We start from the raw sequence: 20,008 nt of genomic DNA on the forward strand, positions 1-20,008 counted from the left end.
TTTTCAATTATATATCCAATTCCCTTTTCAAAGCCCTATTGCATGTGCTTCCACCCTTCTTTCACAGTGAATTTATGATCCTCACAACCCTGAATGAAAAGAAAGCCTCATCTTTTCTCTGTTCCTTAATTAAAAACCCATGAAAAAATGGCAGGTGCCAAAAACATTGAATTAAATAAGACAGTCCTGTCAAGCAAATAACCTATCCTAAAAGGGAAATTTTGCCACAATTAGATATCTATAATACTTTTTGTTAAAACAAAGTATAGTATAAGACCTGGATTCAAGTCCCACCAGCTCCAACTGTGTCATAACATCTCCAAACAGACTGATTAAAAATATCCTGGATTAGTGGTGCTGGAAGAGCACAGCAGTTCAGGCAGCATCCAAGTAGCTTCGAAATCGACATTTTGAAGGGCTTTTGCCCAAAACGTCGATTTCACTGCTCCTTGGATGCTGCCTGAACTGCTGTGCTCTTCCAGCACCACTAATCCAGAATCTGGTTTCCAGCATCTGCAGTCATTGTTTTTACCCTGATTAAAAATATTTACCAGTCATCGAGCAGTGACCATCAAAGCTCTGTGCATTTTTCTTTCTTTACAAGTTTTTCCAGAACTTTTCAGGGCCAACAACATTTATAGAAAAAAAAATTATGATACACCGTACAATATTTAAATTTGATCATCTATCTTTCCGATTGATCCCCAGGTGACCACTTTCTTCATGTATTATTTTGAGACATTCCTCTGCAAACTGAACAGGATTTTCCAAGCAAACAAGCATTAATGAGTTTCACAGAAGTTTTCATACCATAGTATGTGTTTTCTCTCAAACTGATTAAGGATTTTGCATCCAATCTGATTAGTTGACCCTTAATACCAAGAACATCATGCTTTTATTCCTACCTGAACAGCAAGACAGGAAGCATTGTCTGACAGCAAAATCTGTTCCCCTGCATAATGAGAGGACAAAAGTTATATAGAAGGAAATTTTATCACCTGAATCAGACCATTAGTACACAATAATCTTTTAGCATTGCTTACCTAAAGCAAGAAAAGTCTCCAATGGTGTTCTAAAAAGCTATTTGAAGCTAACATTATAAAACATTTCAGTCTGTCAGAAGAAAGAAAGATGACAAGTTCACTGCAATAAAAATTCCTTGGTTTAGAGGACTGGGGCAGCAACCCATTAGTCTTCATTACTTTGCAGTCTACTGACAACTGGAGCAGGCTGCTGTGCCCCAAATGGGGGCCGTAACATGAGCTGATGATATATGAACAGCTGCTAAAAGAAAACTGAACTGTCTCTACCAATGTGAAGCATTTTAAGTTCTTTTTTTAATGAGAGCCACATTTGCCATAATATTTAAATATCTGATGGACCTACAAATCATTTCCCAACTGTTGGTAAACCTATCAATAGGGTTTTCAACCATATCATTTCACAACAAGCTATTTACTTGCTGAATAATAAATCATGAAGGCTAGATTTCATGAATGTCTTGTTTATTTGACAGACACATGCCAGCAAAATCATCTTAATAGGATGAAGTACCACAAAGTATTAAAATTTTCCACGACATGCACCGAATCTTTGATTGAATAACACAATTAGTTGCAAAAACAAATGATGCAGTATAAAGTATTACAAGATTTAATTCCAAAACACAATGCCTACCTTTCAAGGGTTGATACAGTGTTGCATTTTCGGGCCAAGGTTCTGCAGCTGTAACAACAAAATAAATGCATGAAATGTATAGGCATAAAGAACCACATCTGAATTCAAAACAGTAGACCTAACTTCGGAGGAGAACTATCTCCATTTTATAACAAAAACGTGCTAAAAACATAAGAACATTAGATATATGTGCAGGAGTAAGCCATCGAGTCTGCTCCAGCATCAAATAAGACCGTAGCTGATCTTTTCACAGACTCAGCTCCATATACCTGCCTGCTCACTATAATCATTAATTCCTTTACAGTTCAAAAAATCTACCTTTGCTTTAAAAATATTCAATGAGGTAGACTCAAATGTTTCATTGGGCAGGAAATTCTAGATTCACAACCCTTTGAATAAAGAAGTTCCTCCTCCACTCAGTCCTAAATCTGTTCCTCCTTATTTTGAGGCTATTCCCCCTCGTTCTAGTTTCACCTGCCAGTGGAAACAACCTTTCTGCTTCTACCTTATGTATCCCTGTCATAATTTTATAAGTTTCTGTAAGATCCCCCCCTCATTCTTCTAAATTCTGATGAGTATAACCCCTCCCACAAGCCAATCCTCTCATGTTGAGGGTTGTACAAAACTCTGATGCAGCTGCACTTGGAGTAATGCGTACAATTCTGGTCACCGCATTACAGGAAAGATGTGAAAGTGTTGGAAAGGGTTCAGAGGAGATTTACTAGGATGTTGTCTGGCATGGAGGGAAGATCTTATGAGGAAAGGCTGAGGGACTTGCGGCTGAATTTGTGAGAGAGAAGAAGATTGAGAGGTTACTTAATTGAGGCATATAATATAATCAGAGGGTTGGACAGGGTGGACTGGACAATGAGAGCCTTTTTCCATCAAATGGTGATGGCCAGCATGAGGGGCCACTCCTTTAAACTGAGGGGTGATAGATATAGGACAGATGTCAGAGGTAGTTACTTTACTCAGAGAGTAGTAAGGGGCATGGAATGCCCTGCCTGCAACAATAGTAGACTCGCCAACTTTAAGGGCATTTAAATGATCATTGGATAAACATATGATTGAAAATGGAATAGTGCAGGTTAATAGGTCTTCAGATTGATGTTGAGCCGGCCTGTGAAACCAGAGAGCCAAAGGGCTTGTACTGCACTGTAAAGTTCTATGTTCTCTCAATTCTGGAATCAACTTGGTGAGCCTCCTCTCCACCCCTCCGTTGCCAGTACATCTTTCTCAAAACATACACAGTTATGACCTCAAAAGAACCCGAAACAGCGACAGCTTAACCAACATGTTTTTAAACTCCATCCCTCTGGTAATGCAGAATAATATTCCATTTGCCTTCTTATTTACTTGCTGCACCTGCAAACCACCTTTGATTTTTTTTAAATTTATTCATTTGTATGATGTGGGCATTTGCTGGCTGGCCAGCCAGCATTTATTGCCCTTGAGGAGATGGTGGTGAGCTGCCTTCTTGAACTGCTGCAGTCCACCTACTGTTGGTTGCCCCACAATGTCATTAGGGTGGGAATTCCAGGATTTTGACCCAGTGACAGTAAAGGAACAGCAATACATTTCCAAGTCAGGATGATGAGTGACTTGGACTTGAAGGTGATGATGTTCCCATATATCTGTTGCCCTTTTCCTTCTAGATGGAAGTGGTCATGGGTTTGGAAGGTGCTGTTGGAGGATCTTTGGTGAAATGTTGCAGTGCATCTTGTAGATAGTATACAATGCAGTGATTGAGCGTTGGTGGTGGAGGAAGTGGATGCTTGTGGGCTTAGTGTTAATCCAGTAAGCTGCTTTTCCTGGATGATGTCGAGCTTCTTGACTGTTGTTGGGGCTGCACTCATCCAGACAAGCGAGGAGTATTCCATCACATTCCTGACTTGAGCCTTGTAGATGGTGGACAGGCTTTGGGGAGTCAGAAGGCGAGTTACTTGCTGTAGTATTCCTAGCCTCTGACCTGTTCTTATAGCTACTGTGTTTAGATTAGATTAGATTACTTACAGTGTGGAAACAGGCCCTTCGGCCCAACAAGTCCATACCGCCCCGCCGAAGCGCAACCCACCCATACCCCTTACCTAACACTACGGGCAATTTAGCATGGCCAATTCACCTGACCTGCACATCTTTGGACTGTGGGAGGAAACCGGAGCACCCGGAGGAAACCCACGCAGACACGGGGAGAATGTGCAAACTCCACACAGTCAACTAAAAGGGAATTGAACCCAGGTCTCTGGCGCTGTGAGGCAGCAGTGCTAACCACTGTGCCACCGTGCGTTTATGTGGTGTCCAGTTTGGTTTCTGGTCAATGATAACCACTAGAGCGTTGATAGTGGGGGATTCAGTGATGGTAGCAACATTGAATGTCATGGGGCGGTGGTTAGATTGCATCTTATTGGCAATGGTTATAGCCTGGCATTTGAGGAGTGTAAATGTTGCTTGCCACTTGTCAGCCCAAGTGTGGATATTGTCCAGATCATGTTGCATTTGAGCACATCTGAGTCGTCACAAATGGTACTGAACATTGAGATTCATGAGTCCTATTTGTACAATATACTTTGTGACTTCAAATCACTGAAAAAGTTCTCTAATCCTGATAATTGATAAAACAATTCATTTAAATACATTAATGATTTTTGCTGAACTACAAATTTTATTATGTTTCCCAGCAATTAGCTTATCCAGTTGACATGACATGAGAAGTTTGAAATCAACTATCAAGTTAATTAACCCAATCATTAGATCAAACAAAATAGTAATAGGCCAATTTACATCTTCAGCCAGCTCCACCATTCAGTAAAATCATGACTGATCAGATTGTGGCCCCTGCTCCATTTTCCTGATTGCATCTATAACTCTCAATAACGTTTTGAAAAAAAAATCTATTGAACTCAGCTTCAATGGCTCTCTAAGATAAAGAGCAACACTAAGAAGAAATTTCTCATCTGTTTCAAATGGAAGACCCTTTATTTGCAAACTGCACATCATGTTCTCGACTCCCAAGGCGAAACATTCATTTGGCATTTACCGAGACAATTTGTTTGAGTCTCATATATTTAAATTAGATCATTCTTCTAAACTCTAATGAATATAAGCCCAACCTGCTCAACCTTCGTCATAAGATAGCTCTTTTATCCCAAGAATCAGCATAGCCAACCTTTTCTGAACTACTTTCAGTAAGATTAAACAAGGCAACCAAAACTTAACATAGTACCTTAAACATGGTCTCATCAATGTCCTATTCAATTGTAGAAGGACTTGACTACTATTATATTTCATCCCCGTGCAATAAATACCAACATTACATTTGTTTCCAAATTACTTGCTGTATCTGCATAATCTGTCTAATGTAATATACTAACTGCTTCATAAGCCAGCTAAAAACTAGGCAATTCTCCAGATTACCTGGCTGTCAAAAATTAAATTCAGACTTTACCTTTTTTTCTACAAATACCACGAGCTAAAGCCAACTTTTAGAACACATTCCTCATTTGCCTGAAGTCACAAAAACAGAAATTAGCCATATAATTACAGGTCAGAAAACCCTCACTTACTATATTCATTTTATTAGCAGGATTTTTTTCCCTGACTCTGAGATGACAGCTTACCTTTAATATTTACTTCAAGCAAATAAATTATCATGTTAACAATGCTGACAACTTCAAAACAACAAAAGCCTTGTAAAAATTTAAATAAGTGTTACAATATTTTCCTAATAATTATGGTTAACCTGATTAGTCACCCTTAAAATAAACAATAATAAAAGTGTAAAAACTTCTCAAGAAAGTTATAAATCTAGTGGTTTGTCAAACAACAGCACGGTATTATTTTGTGATTAAGATGTAAAAAAACTTCCTGTAATACCATACCAAAGTGATAAATTAATCCTACACTTCTTAACAAACAAATTAGGAGGAATAGAAAGTTTCAGTCCTACAACAAGAAATACATGTAACAAACACTAAATATATTTTATCTAAAAAAAAGCTTTTGTTAGCAACAGCGGATTAATACGAAACTAAATTCAGTAATATAAGTCATCTGTGAAACTCAAAAATAAATTATAAAAAAAGTGTGCATTGCATTTCAGTGACTATACACAACTTTATCTATATTTTGTTTCAAATGGAGAATCAAGTGAAACAGTGCCTCTATTTATTGGAATATCTTTAGGAATTATATCTGCAGAACAACTTCCAATACAAATTTTGATAAATCGGAAAAATAAAAATTTAATATAAAAACAGTTTTAATACCAGGAAATAGTCTATGTTTGAACCTTCTGTCTCTCTGGATTGTTCAAGACCAATAAATAATGGAACAGTAAATATCACAGATGACAGCTACAGCTGTGATTTTCAGGCTAAAATAACAGTCTTGTACAAAACATGCATTTTAAAAGGTACTGAACATGATGTAAAATTTCTTACATCACCAAACACAAATTACATGTAGCTTAACCACACAAGCCTGTTTTCTATCACAGTGATTTATGACACAAAAAAACTCCACTAAAATCAAACTTCATTTATCCTTGGGCCACATATTTCCATAGCATATGGATTACAGTTTGCTACTCACTATGTCTAGAGCATAAAAGGAAATTTCCCCAAGGTCTTCTGCTTATCAATAGAGGTCTCTAGAACATTTCAATATTTGATTTTTGTAATATGCAATTTAAATTAGGTTTGATAAAAATCAAAATAGCACGCATGAAGCAAAGTTTATTAGGCCTTCCACCTTCCATTCTATAACAAAGGCACTGGCATTTTGATTGGTATAGCTCCACAAAGACAAAGTAAGCCCTCTGCCACTTCACAATCCTGCCTAGTTTTAAGTGCCGAGACAGTGAATTTCAGGAGGTTGTTGAGCTACATAGAGAATTATAATCAAGATTAATATCCACACTTGTCTATGTTCCGAGAGATTCCCACCAAATTTATAAACATCTAATACAGTTGCTCACAAATGTACATTTGTGAGCAGAATCATGTAAGGAGTCAGTTTTCTTTGCTGTTTGAGTTAACTGAATACCTAACCAAAGGAACAATGTCAATAGCCAGACCATATTACAAGGTCTACTATTTTTGTGGATATAAACAATATTTCATTACATCAATGCCTGGGCTGGTAATCTCAGTTCGTGAACCTGCTTGTGCCATCTAACTATTATTGCTGTTTCAATATTATTAGGCACTGTTCCAGTAACAAATATAAATACAGAAGATGCATTTACAAAAGCAAACACAAATTTGGCCTAGCCTGTTAAAGCTATGAACTGAGCTTTATAAAGCAAAATGTTCTCGGTTATTATTTCCAGTCTTTTATACAGTGGAGCACTATAGCTCATCAAGAATCTTTTTTTTTTAAATGCACTCAAAGGGTATGGGCATTGCTGGCTATGCCAGCATTTATTGCTTATCCCTCATTGCCCAGAGGGCAGTTAAGAGTCAGCTACATTACTGTGGGTCTGCAGTCACACATAAGCCAGACCAGATAAGGATAACATATTTCCTTGACTAAAAGGGCATTATGGAGCCAGATGGGTTTTTCCAACAGTTGACACTGGCTTCGTAGTCACCTTTAGACCCTTAATTCCAGATTCTTTATTGAATTCAAAATTCATTCATGGCAGGATTTGAACCCAGGTCCCCAGAACATTAGCTGAGTTTCTGGATAAAAATAAACTGATAACACCTTAACAGTGTACCTGTGCCTGATCAAGGTCAACGGGCAGTTACCACTGCAAGAAGAAAATATGTGATTGTCCAGTAAAAACAAAAATAGTTGCACTAATTCCCCTATTAGTTAACACTCACTGTCTAGATTGAGAAATGTGGAGTGCTACTTGACTATGGTATCAGAGAATAACCAGCATCCATGAAACCACATTTGTGCAAGAACTGATATCTTCATTGCAAAAGGAAGGAAATAAGAAAAATTGGTTCAAAAGAGAGGGAAATTGCCAAAGCAAACTATTTTAATGGATGCGTCCTTCCAGCAACATACTTTAATTTATCTAACTTACATTGATGGTACACAAAGCCTTTTAACTTCCAGAAACCCCAGAAAAAGTTCAAGGCGTTACAACCTGGTTCCTAGCATATATAAACATACAACATAAAACTCAGCCATACTTGAGCAAAATTTGGTTAATCTTAAAGGATAGTTGAGGAGAGAGACAGTTCCAACAAGTTTCAGGGAACTTTTGTTTGCATCTGGCTACTTCATACTAATCTGGAAAGGCTTTATGTTGACAGTGATCCCCAAATTGGAAAAACATTCCATTCCCAACACAAACATCTTGCCTTAATTAGAAGGATTATACAGTAACTAGCAGCATGAAATTTATGAAGCCAGTTTCAATTTCAGCACTAATATATTAATAAAACATTCGAGATTTCCTTCTGTATTGGAAGATTCAGCGATTTACGTTAGACTGATAACATATGCATGTACAATAAATAGACTACAGCCTCATGCATTGTGCAGAAATGCTATCACTGAAATGGCACTGCCAAAAATTACAGCAGCTAGCAATTATAGTGAATTGTAATGGAGTGGTAATTTTAAGCTGGTGGAGTGACTTCGCTTACAGCCCAGGAGATAAAGAGCCCAAAGGTACAATCCATTGTCTTGACAGTGTTGAGTCAGGAAGGAGAGAAAGCAAAGGCCAGGAAATTTCCTTGGAATTTCTTCTATATTGCAGCTCTAGCCTTGCCTAATAAACAGTGAAAACTTGTCCACACGTGGAACAAAAATAGCTCCAAAAGAAATTCTTGCTGAGGAGGAACACAAAGAACGTAGTTTTTCATCTTTATTCATCAGTGTCTGTTGGATCTACCCTCTGTGGGAATTAAGTTCCAACAAAATCTGAGTGTTGCCAGTTTAACAGTTTTCTGTTAAATTGTTTAACTTCTGCAAGGTTGGTAAGTGAAACAATGTTCTATATTGCTTCTAATCTCCTTTACATTCTATAGGTTCTCACCATAGTTTTCCTTAGTTGTATTGAAGTTGACCACCAATCCTCTTAATTCCCACCTATTACACCTCTGAATTATTAAATTTCTTCTTGACTTATACATGGTGCTATGAAAGAGATTTAACTCTGTTTCAAATTTTCTTTAAAAATTCTGGTCACGCAGAAACTTTTATTTAAAAAAAAACGTTGTTCCCCAATATAGCAAGTGGTGGAATTTGAATTCAGTAAGAAAGCCTGAAATTAGCAATCTAACGATGACCATGAATCCATAATCAATTATCAGGAAAACCTATCTGGTTCACTAATGTCCTTTAGTCAAGGAAACTGCCAACCTTACTTGGCCTGACATACACATGACTCCAGACCCACAGCAATGTGGTTGACTTAACTGCCATTGGGGTGATCAGAGATAAATGGTTGCCAACCAGCAATATCCTCATCCCACTAATGAATAAAAACAAAACCAAGTGAGGAGAGGTGAATCAGCTCCTGTTTTTTCAACCTCATGGGTGGGCATAAAATTTATGTCCCTTTTCTTTCCTCCTATTGACTCCCAGCCACCTACTGTATTCATTCCTCCCATTGACTGACCAGGTCATACCATCTACCTGCCTTCACCTATCCCCACTTCTCTATCCTGCCCCCACACACCCCTTTATCTGCAGCGCCCCTATACCCAACCACAGTCCTGAAGGTTTACCCACGAAACATCATCTTCTCCACCACTTGATGCTGCTTGGCTTGCTGTGTTCTTGTAGCCTCCTGCTTGTCTACCTTGGATTCCAGCATCTGCAGGTTTTTTTCGTCTCTTTTCAGAATGAGGCAACATATCTCTCCAGTTAAAACATAGGTAACCAGTTTCCAATGCAGCAGGAAGGAACCATATGCAAGGATTTCTTCAGTGAAACACAGCACAATTTTAGTATCGACTAATCACAACGTCAAGCATACTCACAGGCGCAAAAGTTAGAACAAAAATAGCGTCCAGTACAAAAGGAAGAGGAAAGGAAGACACTGTATATATGTACAGTAGAGACAAGTGTCTTCAAGGCACTAGATTTTAATCTGAAATCATGGTTATTTACCGAATAGCTTCAATTATCAGCAGTAGCAAATACCAGAAAGATTTTTTCTAAGTTCTTTGCATCCAAATGATTTTTCTTCAATCAGTTCTGTCACTGAGCACTTGTCTTTCTTCAAAGCCAGAGAGCACTTTCTCCAGCTGGATCTGTTTCGACAATAGAATCCATTTCTCGTACTCTGACAAAAGCAACTCTGTGAAATACAAGATGGTTTGTGTATTTCCATGTCTGATGTATAAATGAAATTAGGAGCCAAGGATCTTTTTATACTTGACTGTGTTGACCAGTTTCAGCGCCTTTTGATAAAGCATTAAATTCATTTCAAGCCTTGTTTATTCCATGTTAGTGTAATAGAATATGGTTAACATATCTGGTCAGGTGACTTGTATCAAAGTCAGTGTTTCGTCCCTCTTCAAAATCATTTTAGTCCATGAAATTATTAAAATCAGATAATGGAATTTGAATAGTGTGTATTTTATCACCATTACGACAGAACATGTACAATGAGTTCAACTGGAAGTATTTTCAAAATGGATATGCTGTAACATTATCTGCAAGAAAATATTTCAAAATGACTTATTGGGAAATAAGTAAATGAGAGGGCATTATGCTAACAGTTCTTACTCCAACAAGTTGAAACATGCTTCAGTCTTGGTAACTGCAAAGGCTAGATAGTATTGGATTATTTTGGTAAACACAACGCCATGCAAGTGTTTGTATTAAATCTTTGGAAAATGACCAAATAATTGCACAACAGTTGTGGGATATCTTTGTAACTTTTGGTGAGACTAACCTGAATTTCTATGTACACATTGTTTGTCAGGCCAGCATTTGTATTATTGAGCTCCAGTTGCTCTAAGATGGTGCTGGCCTTGTTACTTGAATGTTTGCAACCGTATCAGTTTGATTATAATGAAGTTATTCACCCAGAACAGGATTCTTTCCATTAAAAATGTATTTTTTATAACAATTAATGACTTTGTGCTCACTCTGACTGACCAGTTTGTTTTTGTCATCTTTATCATTTGTTAATTATGAAGGTGAGATCTGAAGTTATGTGCTTTCGATTACTGGCACAGGATTCCAATTGCTGGACTGTTTTTAAAATTACAAAAGAAGGACTGGCAGCTTAATGTTCCAGGATACAAATGGTACAGGAAGGATAAAAAGGGAGGCAAGAGAGGAGGGGGAGTGGCATTTTTGATAAGGGATAGCATTACAGTTGTGCTGAGGGAGCATATTCCCGGAAATACATCCAGGAAAGTTATTTGGGTCAAACTGAGAAATAAGAAAGGGATGATCACCTTATTGGGATTGTATTGTAGACCTCCTATTAGTCAGAGGGAAATGGAGAAACAAACTTGTAAGGAGATCTCAGCTATCTGTAAGAATAATAGGGTAGTTATGGTAGGGGATTTTAACTTTCCAAACATCGACTGGGACTGCCATAGTGTTAAAGGTTTAGATGGAGAGGAACTTCTTAAGTGCATACAAGACAATTTTCTGATTCAGTATGTGGATGTACCTACAAGGTGCAAACTTGACCTACTCTTGGGAAATAAGGCAAGACAGAGAACTGAGGTGTCAGTGGGGGAGCACTTTGGGGCCAGCGACCATAATTCTATTCGTTTTAAAATAGTGATGGAAAAGGATAGACCAGATCTAAAAGTTGAAGTTCTAAATTGGAGAAAGGCCAATTTTGACGGTATTAGGCAAGAACTTTCAAAAGCTGATGATTGGAGGCAGATGTTCGCAGGTAAAGGGACGGCTGGAAAATGGGAAACTGACAGAAATGAGATAACAAGAATCCAGAGAAAGTATATTCCTGTCAGGGTGAAAGAGAAGGCTGGTAGGTATGGGAATGCTGGATGACTAAAGAAATTGAGGGTTTGGTTAAGAAAAAGAAAGAAGCATATGTCAGGTATAAACAGGATAGGTCGAGTAAATCCATAGAGTATAAAGAAAGGAGGAGCATACTTAAGAGGGAAATCAGGTGGGCAAAACGGGGACATAAGATAGCTTTGGTGATTAGAATTAAGGAGAATCCAAAGGGTTTTTACAAATATATTAAGGACAAAACGGTAACTAGGGAGAGAATAGGGCCCCTCAAAGATCAGCAAGGAACCACAGAAAATGGGGGAGATATTAAATGAATATTTTGCATCAGTATTTCCTGTGGAAAAGGATATGGAAGATATAGACTGTAGGGAAATAGATGGTGACATCTTGCAACATGTCCAGATTACAGAGGAAGAAGTGCTGGATGTCTTGAAATGGTTAAAAGATGGATAAATCCCCAGGACCTGATCAGGTGTACCTGATAAATGATTGCTGGGCCTCTTGCTGAGATATTTGTATCATCGATAGTCACAGGTGAGGTGCTGGACGACTGGAGGTTGGCAAACGTGGTGCCACTGTTTAAGAAGGGTGGTAAGGACAAGCTAGGGAACGATAGACCAGTGAGCCTGACCTCGGTGGTGGGCAAGTTGTTGGAAGGAATCCTGAGGGACAGGATGTACATTTATTTGGAAAGGCAAGGACTGATTCGGGATAGTCAACATGGCTTTGTGCATGGGAAATCATGTCTCACAAACTTGATTGAGTTTTTTGAAGAAGTAACAAAGAAGATTGATGAGGGCAGAGCAGTAGATGCGATCTCTATGGACTTCAGTAAGGCGTTTAACAAGGTTCCCAATGGGAAACTGATTAGCAAGGTTAGATCTCATGGAATACAGGGAGAAGTAGCCATTTGGATACAGAACTGGCTCAAACGCAGCAGACAGAGGGTGATAGTGGAGGGTTGTTTTTCAGACTGGAGGCCTATGACCATTGGAGTGCCACAAGGATCAGTGCTGGGCCCTCTACTTTTTGTCATTTACATAAATGATTTGGATGCGAGCATAAGAGGTACAGTTAGTAAGTTTGCAGATAACACCAAAATTGGAGGTGTAGCGGACAGCGACGACGGTTACCGCAGATTACAACAGGATCTGGAACAGATGGGTCAATGGGCTGAGAAGTGGCAGATGGAGTTTAATTCAGATAAATGCAAGGTGCTGCATTTTGGGAAAGCAAATCTGAGCAGGACTCATACACTTAATGGTAAGGTCGTATGGAGTGTTGCTGAACAAAGAGACCTTGGAGTGCAGGTTCATAGCTCCCCGCAAGTGGAGTTCCAGGTAGATAGGATTGTGAAAAAGGCATTTGGTATGCTTTCCTTTATTGGTCAGAGTATTGAGTACAGGAGTTGGGAGGTCATGTTGCGGCTGTACAGGACATTGGTTAGGCCACTGTTGGAATATTGCATGCAATTCTGGTCTCCTTCCTATTGGAAAGATGTTGTGAAACTTGAAAGGGTTCAGAAAAGATTTACAAGGATGTTGCCAGGGTTGGAGGATCTGAGCTACAGGGAGAGACTGAACAGGCTGGGCTGTTTTCCCTGGAGCCTTGGAGGCTGAGGGGTGACCTTATAGAAGTTTACAAAATTATCATGGGCATGGATAGGGTAAATAGGCAAAGTCTTTCCCTGGGGTCAGGGAGTCCAGAACTAGAGGGCATCGGTATAGGGTGAGAGGGGAAAGATATAAAAGGGAACTAAGGGGCAACTTTTTCATGCAGAGGGTGGTATGTGTATGGAATGAGCTGCCAGAGGATGTGGTGGAGGCTGGTACAATTGCAACATTTAAAAGGCATTTGGATGGGTATATGAATAGGAAGAGTTTGGAGGGATATGGGCTGGGTGCTGGCAGGTGGAACTAGATTGGGTTGGGATATCTAGTCGGTATGGACAGGTTGGACCAAAGGGTCTGTTTCCATGCTGTACATCTCTATGGCTCTATTACTTTAAATTCATCTTATTCACAATAGGCACCTTGCATTTTTCTGCTTCAATACAATAACCACATCTGAAAAAGTGGCTGAATGTGCTTCAAAAGTAAATCACAAAAATTTTCAAGTTACATGCTGTAACTTTTCTTTTTGGTGTGAATCCATTGCCTTGACAGTACTGTCAAAGAGACAGCTGACGTATTATCATGAAGTTATGGAATGTGGTGGAATAAAATTTCACTGCTTCTGATGCCACACAGTTCATGAATGCCCAATCTGAATCTGTTCCATTGAACACAATAGTAGTGCCACACAATAAAACAGCAAGTATCCTTGACATGAAAATGCTGCCTGAGCTGCTGTGCTCTTCCAGCACCACTAATCCAGAATCTGGTTTCCAGCATCTGCAGTCATTGTTTTTACCTAAATGTTAAAAACACCCTAGATTCTTGGGAGATCACCTGGTAAATAAATCTAGCAACATTTAACCTTGTTCTTGGCGTGTTAAATGGCATGAAAAACCTACTGTACAAGGAAACGTGTTATATCTACAAACATTCATCTGAAGATATTATGATGTTTCATTTAGCATTGTTGCCATAACGGAGATTGGAAGTTCACCCAGATATCAGAAAAAGCCTCTACTAGCAACCCAACTCAAATAAGCATTCCTAGTAATCTTTTAACAACAATGGTTGCTTTCATGGATGTAAGATCTATGTAGTTTTATCGTGGGAGGCCAGTATTTACCATTCCTATTGACCCAGAGGTGGTGGTGAGCTGCCATCTTGAAACCCTGCTACCTTGGGGTGCAGAGAGACCCACAGTGCTGTTAGAAAGGGATGTTCATGAGGTTGAACCAGCAGTGAAGAAACAGTTTTATAATTCAGCTCAGAACTACAGTTCATCCAACTGGACTTCTTCCAGAGGTCCCCAGCATCAGAGGTCAGTCTTCAACTGATTCAATTCACTCCATGTGATGTAAAGAAACAGCTGGAGGCATTGGATACTGCTATGGCTACAGGCCATGAGAAAAGTCCAATAACAGTACTGAAGACTTTTGCTCCAGAATTTGCTGCATCCCTAGCCAAGTTGCTCCAGTATAGATACTACACTGGCATCTACCCAACTATGTGGAAAATTGCCGAGGTATGGCCTGTACAAAAGAAGTAGGACAAATCCAACCCGGCCAATTATTGTCCCAACAGTTTACTCTCAGTCACCAGCAATTTCTTGAAAGCAGTTATCAGCGACGTAATCAAGCAGCACTTGCTTAGCGATAATCTGCTCGCTGATGCTCAGAGCCACACAGCTCCTGACCTCATTACAGTCTTGGTTCAAATATGGACAAAGAAGCAGAACTCCGGAGGGGAGGAGAGAGTGACAGCCCTTGACATCAAGGCTACAGTGTGGCACAAAGGAGCCCTAGCAAAACTAGAGAGTCAATGGAAATCAGGTAAAAACTATTCATTGGTTGGAGTCATACTTAACATAAAGGAAAATGGTTGTGGTTGTTGGGGGTCCTGGCGCTGCATTGACTGACATCTCTGAAAGAATTCCTCTGGGTAGTATCCTCGGTCCAAGCATTTTCAGCTGTTGTGGTTCTGTTCGCCGAGCTGGAAATTTGTATTGCAGACGTTTTGTCCCCTGTCTAGGTGACATCCTCAGTGCTTGGGAGCCTCCTGTGAAGCACTTCTGTGATGTTTCCTCCAGCATTTATAGTGGTTGGTCTCTGCCGCTTCCGGTGGTCAGTTCCAGCTGTCCGCTGCAGTGGATGGTGTATTGGGTCCAGGTCAATGTGTTTGTTGTTAGAATCTGTGGAGGAGTGCCATGCCTCTAGGAATTCCCTGGCTGTTCTCTGTTTGGCTTGTTCTATAATAGCAGTGTTGTCCCAGTCGAATTCATGTTGCTTGTCATCTGCGTGCGTGGCTACTAAGGATAGCTGCTCGTGTCGTTTCGTGGCTAGTTGGTGTTGATGGACACGGATCGTTAGCTGTCTTCCTGTTTGTCCTATGCAGTGTTTTGTGCAGTCCCTGCATGGGACTTTGTACACTACGTTGGCTTTGCTCATGCTGGGTATCAGGTCCTTTGTCCTGGTGAGTTGTTGTCTGAGAGTGGCTGTTGGTTTGTGTGCTGTTATGAATCCTAGTGGTCAGAGTAGTCTGGCTGTCAGTTCAGAAGTGTTCTTGATGTATGGTAACTTGGCTAGTCCTTGGGTTGTGGCATGTCCTCATTCCGTTGTCTTTCCCTTAGGCATCTGTTGATGAAATTGTGAGGGCATCCGTTTTTGGTGAATACATTGTATAGGTGTTCTTCTTCCTCTTTTTGCAGTTCTGGTGTGCTGCAGTGTGTTGTGGCCCTTTTGAACAGTGTCTTGATGCAACTTCTTGTGTGTGTTGGGGTGGTTGTTTGCATAGTTCAGGACTTGGTCTGTGTGTGTGTGGCTTTCCTGTATACCTTTGCGGTGAATTCTCCATTCGGTGTTCTCTGTACCATCACGTCTAGGAATGGGAGTTGGTTGTCCTTTTCTTCCTCTCTAGTGAATCTGATTCCTGCGAGTGTGGCGTTGATGAACTGGTGTGTGTTTTTTATTTCTGTGTTTTTAATGATTACAAAGATGTCATCCACATATCTGACCCAGAGTTTGGGTTGAATTTGCGGTAAGACTGTTTGTTCTAATCTTTGTATTACTGCTTCTGCTATGAGTCCAGAGACGGGTGTGCCGTTGATTTGTTCACATATTTGGTTGTTGAATGTGAAGTGTGTTGTGAGGCACAGGTCCAGTAGTTTGAGTATGCAGTCTTTGTTGATAGGTTCCCCATCTTGTTGTCTATTCTGTGTTGTCCAGCAGATTGGACATTGTTTCTCTGGCTAGGGTTTTGTCAATAGAGGTGAACAGTGCCGTTACATCGAATGAGACCATAGTTTCTTCCTTGTCTATGTGTATATTTCTGATTACGTCCTCATCCACAGATTCTAACAACAAACACATCGACCTGGACCCAATATACCGGCCACTGCAGCGGACAGCTGGAACTGACAACCGGAAGCGGCACAGACAAACCACTAAAAATGCCCGAGGAAAGAACACAGAAGTACTTCACAGGAGGCTCCCAAGCACTGAGGATGTCACCTAGACAGGGGGCGAAACGTCTGCAACACAAATTTCCAGCTCGGCGAACAGAACCACAACAATGAGCACCCGAGCTACAAATCTTCTCACAAACTTTGAATTTTCAGCTGCTTCAGCAATGCCCCTCTTTCCATTTGGGAAGTCAGAGTGCAGACATTTGATGATGATTGCACAACATTTAACACCAATCATCATTAATCAGATACTGAAGCAATCCAAATCCAAATATAGTAAGACCTGGTCAATATCCAGGCTGAAGCTGACAAGTATTGTACATGCCACAAAAGTACCAAGCAACAACCACCTCCAGCAAGAGAGAATCTAACCATCACCCTTGACATTCAATGGTATTACCACTAATGAATACCCCATCATCAACATCCTATGCTTACAATTGACCAGAAACCGAACTGAACTAGTCATATAATTCCTGTAGTTACAAAAGCAAGTCATAGGCTCTGAATCCTACAGGGAGTAACTCACCTCCTGATTCCCCAGATCCTGTCTATCACCTACAAGGTACAAAACAGAAGTGTGATGGAATATTCGTCCCCTTGCTCCAATAATATCCAAGAAACTTGATAGCATCCAAGACAAACTAAACTACTTGAATGAGCACCACATTCACAAACATACACTCCCCCCACCATGCTGACTTGGAAATAAATTGCCATTCCTTGTGTTGCTGGGTCAAAATCCTGGAACTTCCTCCCTAAGACATACAACAAAACACAATGCAGCAGTTCAAGGAGACACCTCACCATCACCATCACCATCACCATCTCAAGGACAACTAGCGATGGTGGAGCTAGCAACACCCTCAACCAATGAGTAATTTATTTTTAAAAGCCAGGATAGTGTGTGATTCAGAAAGCAATTTTCACATAGTACAGTTCAAATGTATTTGCTGCCCTTGTACTTCTAGGTAGTAGAAGTCTCAGGTTTGGAAGGTGCTGTCAAAGGAACCCTGGTGAGTTGTTGTTATTGTTGGAAGGGATTCACTGAGCTATCTAAAAGGCCTATTTAATTGGAGAGTTAATTTATTACTGCTTGCATTTCTCCATAATTTATAGAAGAAATTAAATACTGAATAAATGTGACAGCTGGGGTCTAAGCAAAGTAAACTTATCAAAACATCATCACAAATTAAGATAAGTAGGACTTTGTCTTTAGCTCACAAGTAATATTGATTGCAATTATAATTTCAAGTACTAAAATGTGATCTTAAGACAGCTCCTATTAGGCACTGACCTAAAATGCTAATTCCTTTCTACAGATACTCCTAGATACACTCAGCATTTCCAGGATTGTTTTTATTTCAGATTTCAATTAGTTCCAATATTGCCTTGCATTATACATTCTAGATCTTCATTGATACAGCAGCAATATATATGCATAAATGGAGTTTATGGACTATTTTTGCACAAAAAGCATCTACTGCATACAAATTCCAGAAATTTAAGGTATAGTTACACAGCTTATTCATGATCATTTCATGCATTTCAGTACCTTAGAAATACAAGTAACTGATATTTGGTCATTTAAAGCACTAGAATTATCAGATAGTGTAATTTGAACCATGTGCCTGAGTTAAAAGCAGGAACCTCATGCTTACACCTTTGAATCATGTACTGAAACATTAAAGTTGTATGGAACAGCATTGTTCAGTGCAACTTGACATTACAGGACACAATTCAAAGAAGTCATGTAACTACAGTCTACCTATTCTGCATTTTGACTTGGGCAAAAGACTACTCAGGCACTGTTCTCAATTTTCTTTACCTTCAACTGTTTGCAGCTAAACTGTTAACAACATTGTACTTACATCAAAACTCAAAATTACAAGTAATCCAGGTGGTTTATTCAATCATCCTCAAATTCATAATGTGGAAAACAGCCACTCTTCAGCAATCCTCAAAGCAACAGAAATGTTGTAGACTAATGACCAAAGAACCATAGACACATTGAAAAAGTTACACTTTTGTTGATCAAAGCATACATACGTGGGTTGTACAACTTAATGGAAAGTGCATAAATAGAGGCGACAACTGATCCAAGTTAACTTCTGGCAATCCCATCCGTTCCTCAGGAGGTGGGACGAATTGAGAATCTCACTGGGTCAACAGACCCACCCGCCCCCCGTCACCTTTTAGTTACTCCAACAGGGACCGAGCTAACCCCGTTAGTGACAGCACGAAGCGACTCTGAATTCATTACCTGCCATCTGGCAGACAAACATGTCTGTTGCTAGTGACATGGCACAAAGCTACTGCTGCTGCTCTCCTCGGCCGAGAGAAAGGCTTCACAATCTTCCTAAGACAATGTCAATCGCAGCAGACACTCACTTCCGGCGGTTTTGTGTCACATCCTGTCCAGCACTGCCAGTGCTGCGCATGCGTATTGTATGCTGTTGCTGGTTTGAAGGGAGCACATTGTGCAGTGTAAAGATTTAGACAACGTGGGCTGTTTTATGGAGAAGTAGGAGAAGGTTGGGTGAGGAATTTGGATGTTTGGGTCCAAGACTGCTGCAAACACTATCGGTTGAGAAGAAAAATTGCATTCTTAAAGCGCCAATCGCGTCTCAAAACGCTTTATGGCCAATAAATTGCATTACGTGTAATCACTGTCATAATGTATGAACAGCCACCACAAGTTTGTATAGCATACTTAACATGATCCCAGGCAGGACACAAAGGAACAGAGGAGACATTAAATCGAAAGATTCTTCAAAGGGGTAGTTTTAAGGGACATCTTAAAGGATGAAAATGAAGAAGGGAGGATATTTCAGGGTTTTGTTTTAAGCAACTGAAAGCATAGTCACCAGTGGAAGCACAGATAATAGCAGCAGGAGTACACTATACAGCCCTTCCAACCTGTTCTGTCATTTAGTGTGATCATGGCTGATTATCCAACTCACTACCCTGATTCTACTTTTTCCTCATATTCTCTGATCCCTCTACCCCTCAAACTATATCTAACCTCTTGAAAACATCTAATATTTTGGCATCAACTGTTTGCTGCAGGAGAGAATTCTACAGGATCACCACTGTCTGGGCTAAGACATTTCTCCTAACTCAATTTGAAATGGCCAGCCCTATATATTTAAACTGTGACCTCTGGTTCTGAGTTCCCAGGACATCAGGAAAACTCTTCCTATGTTTACCCTGACAGGTCTTGTTAGAGTTGTATAAGTTTCTCTGCTCCCCTCATTCTTTAAACTCCATGGAATGTAAGTCTAACTAATGCAATCTCTCTTTATACATCAGTCCTGCTAGCCCAAGAATCAATTGGTAAATC

The 20,008-nt window shown here is 39.8% G+C and overlaps 1 protein-coding gene across 2 annotated transcripts in view; it reads right to left on the minus strand.

Annotated features, from left to right (window-relative positions):
* The window catches only part of mtx2 (metaxin 2), a 103,198-nt gene extending 84,126 nt beyond the window's left edge, over positions 1 to 19,072 (minus strand). Inside the window, exons 1-3 of one of the 2 annotated variants that reach the window (XM_072579147.1) lie at positions 18,929 to 19,072; positions 1,678 to 1,725; positions 906 to 952 (exon numbers count right to left, since the gene is read on the minus strand). In XM_072579147.1, coding sequence (XP_072435248.1) covers positions 906 to 952; positions 1,678 to 1,725; positions 18,929 to 18,968 — 135 coding nt within the window. In that variant the 5' untranslated portion in view covers positions 18,969 to 19,072. Of the gene's footprint in view, positions 1 to 905; positions 953 to 1,677; positions 1,726 to 18,714; positions 18,841 to 18,928 lie in introns of those variants that run through there. The other variant, XM_072579148.1, reaches the window with a different exon arrangement.
* Positions 19,073 to 20,008: the final 936 nt, after the last annotated feature.

This window comes from Chiloscyllium punctatum, chromosome 10, assembly GCF_047496795.1.
Source record: "Chiloscyllium punctatum isolate Juve2018m chromosome 10, sChiPun1.3, whole genome shotgun sequence".
In the NCBI taxonomy this organism is placed as follows: Eukaryota; Metazoa; Chordata; class Chondrichthyes; order Orectolobiformes; family Hemiscylliidae; genus Chiloscyllium; species Chiloscyllium punctatum.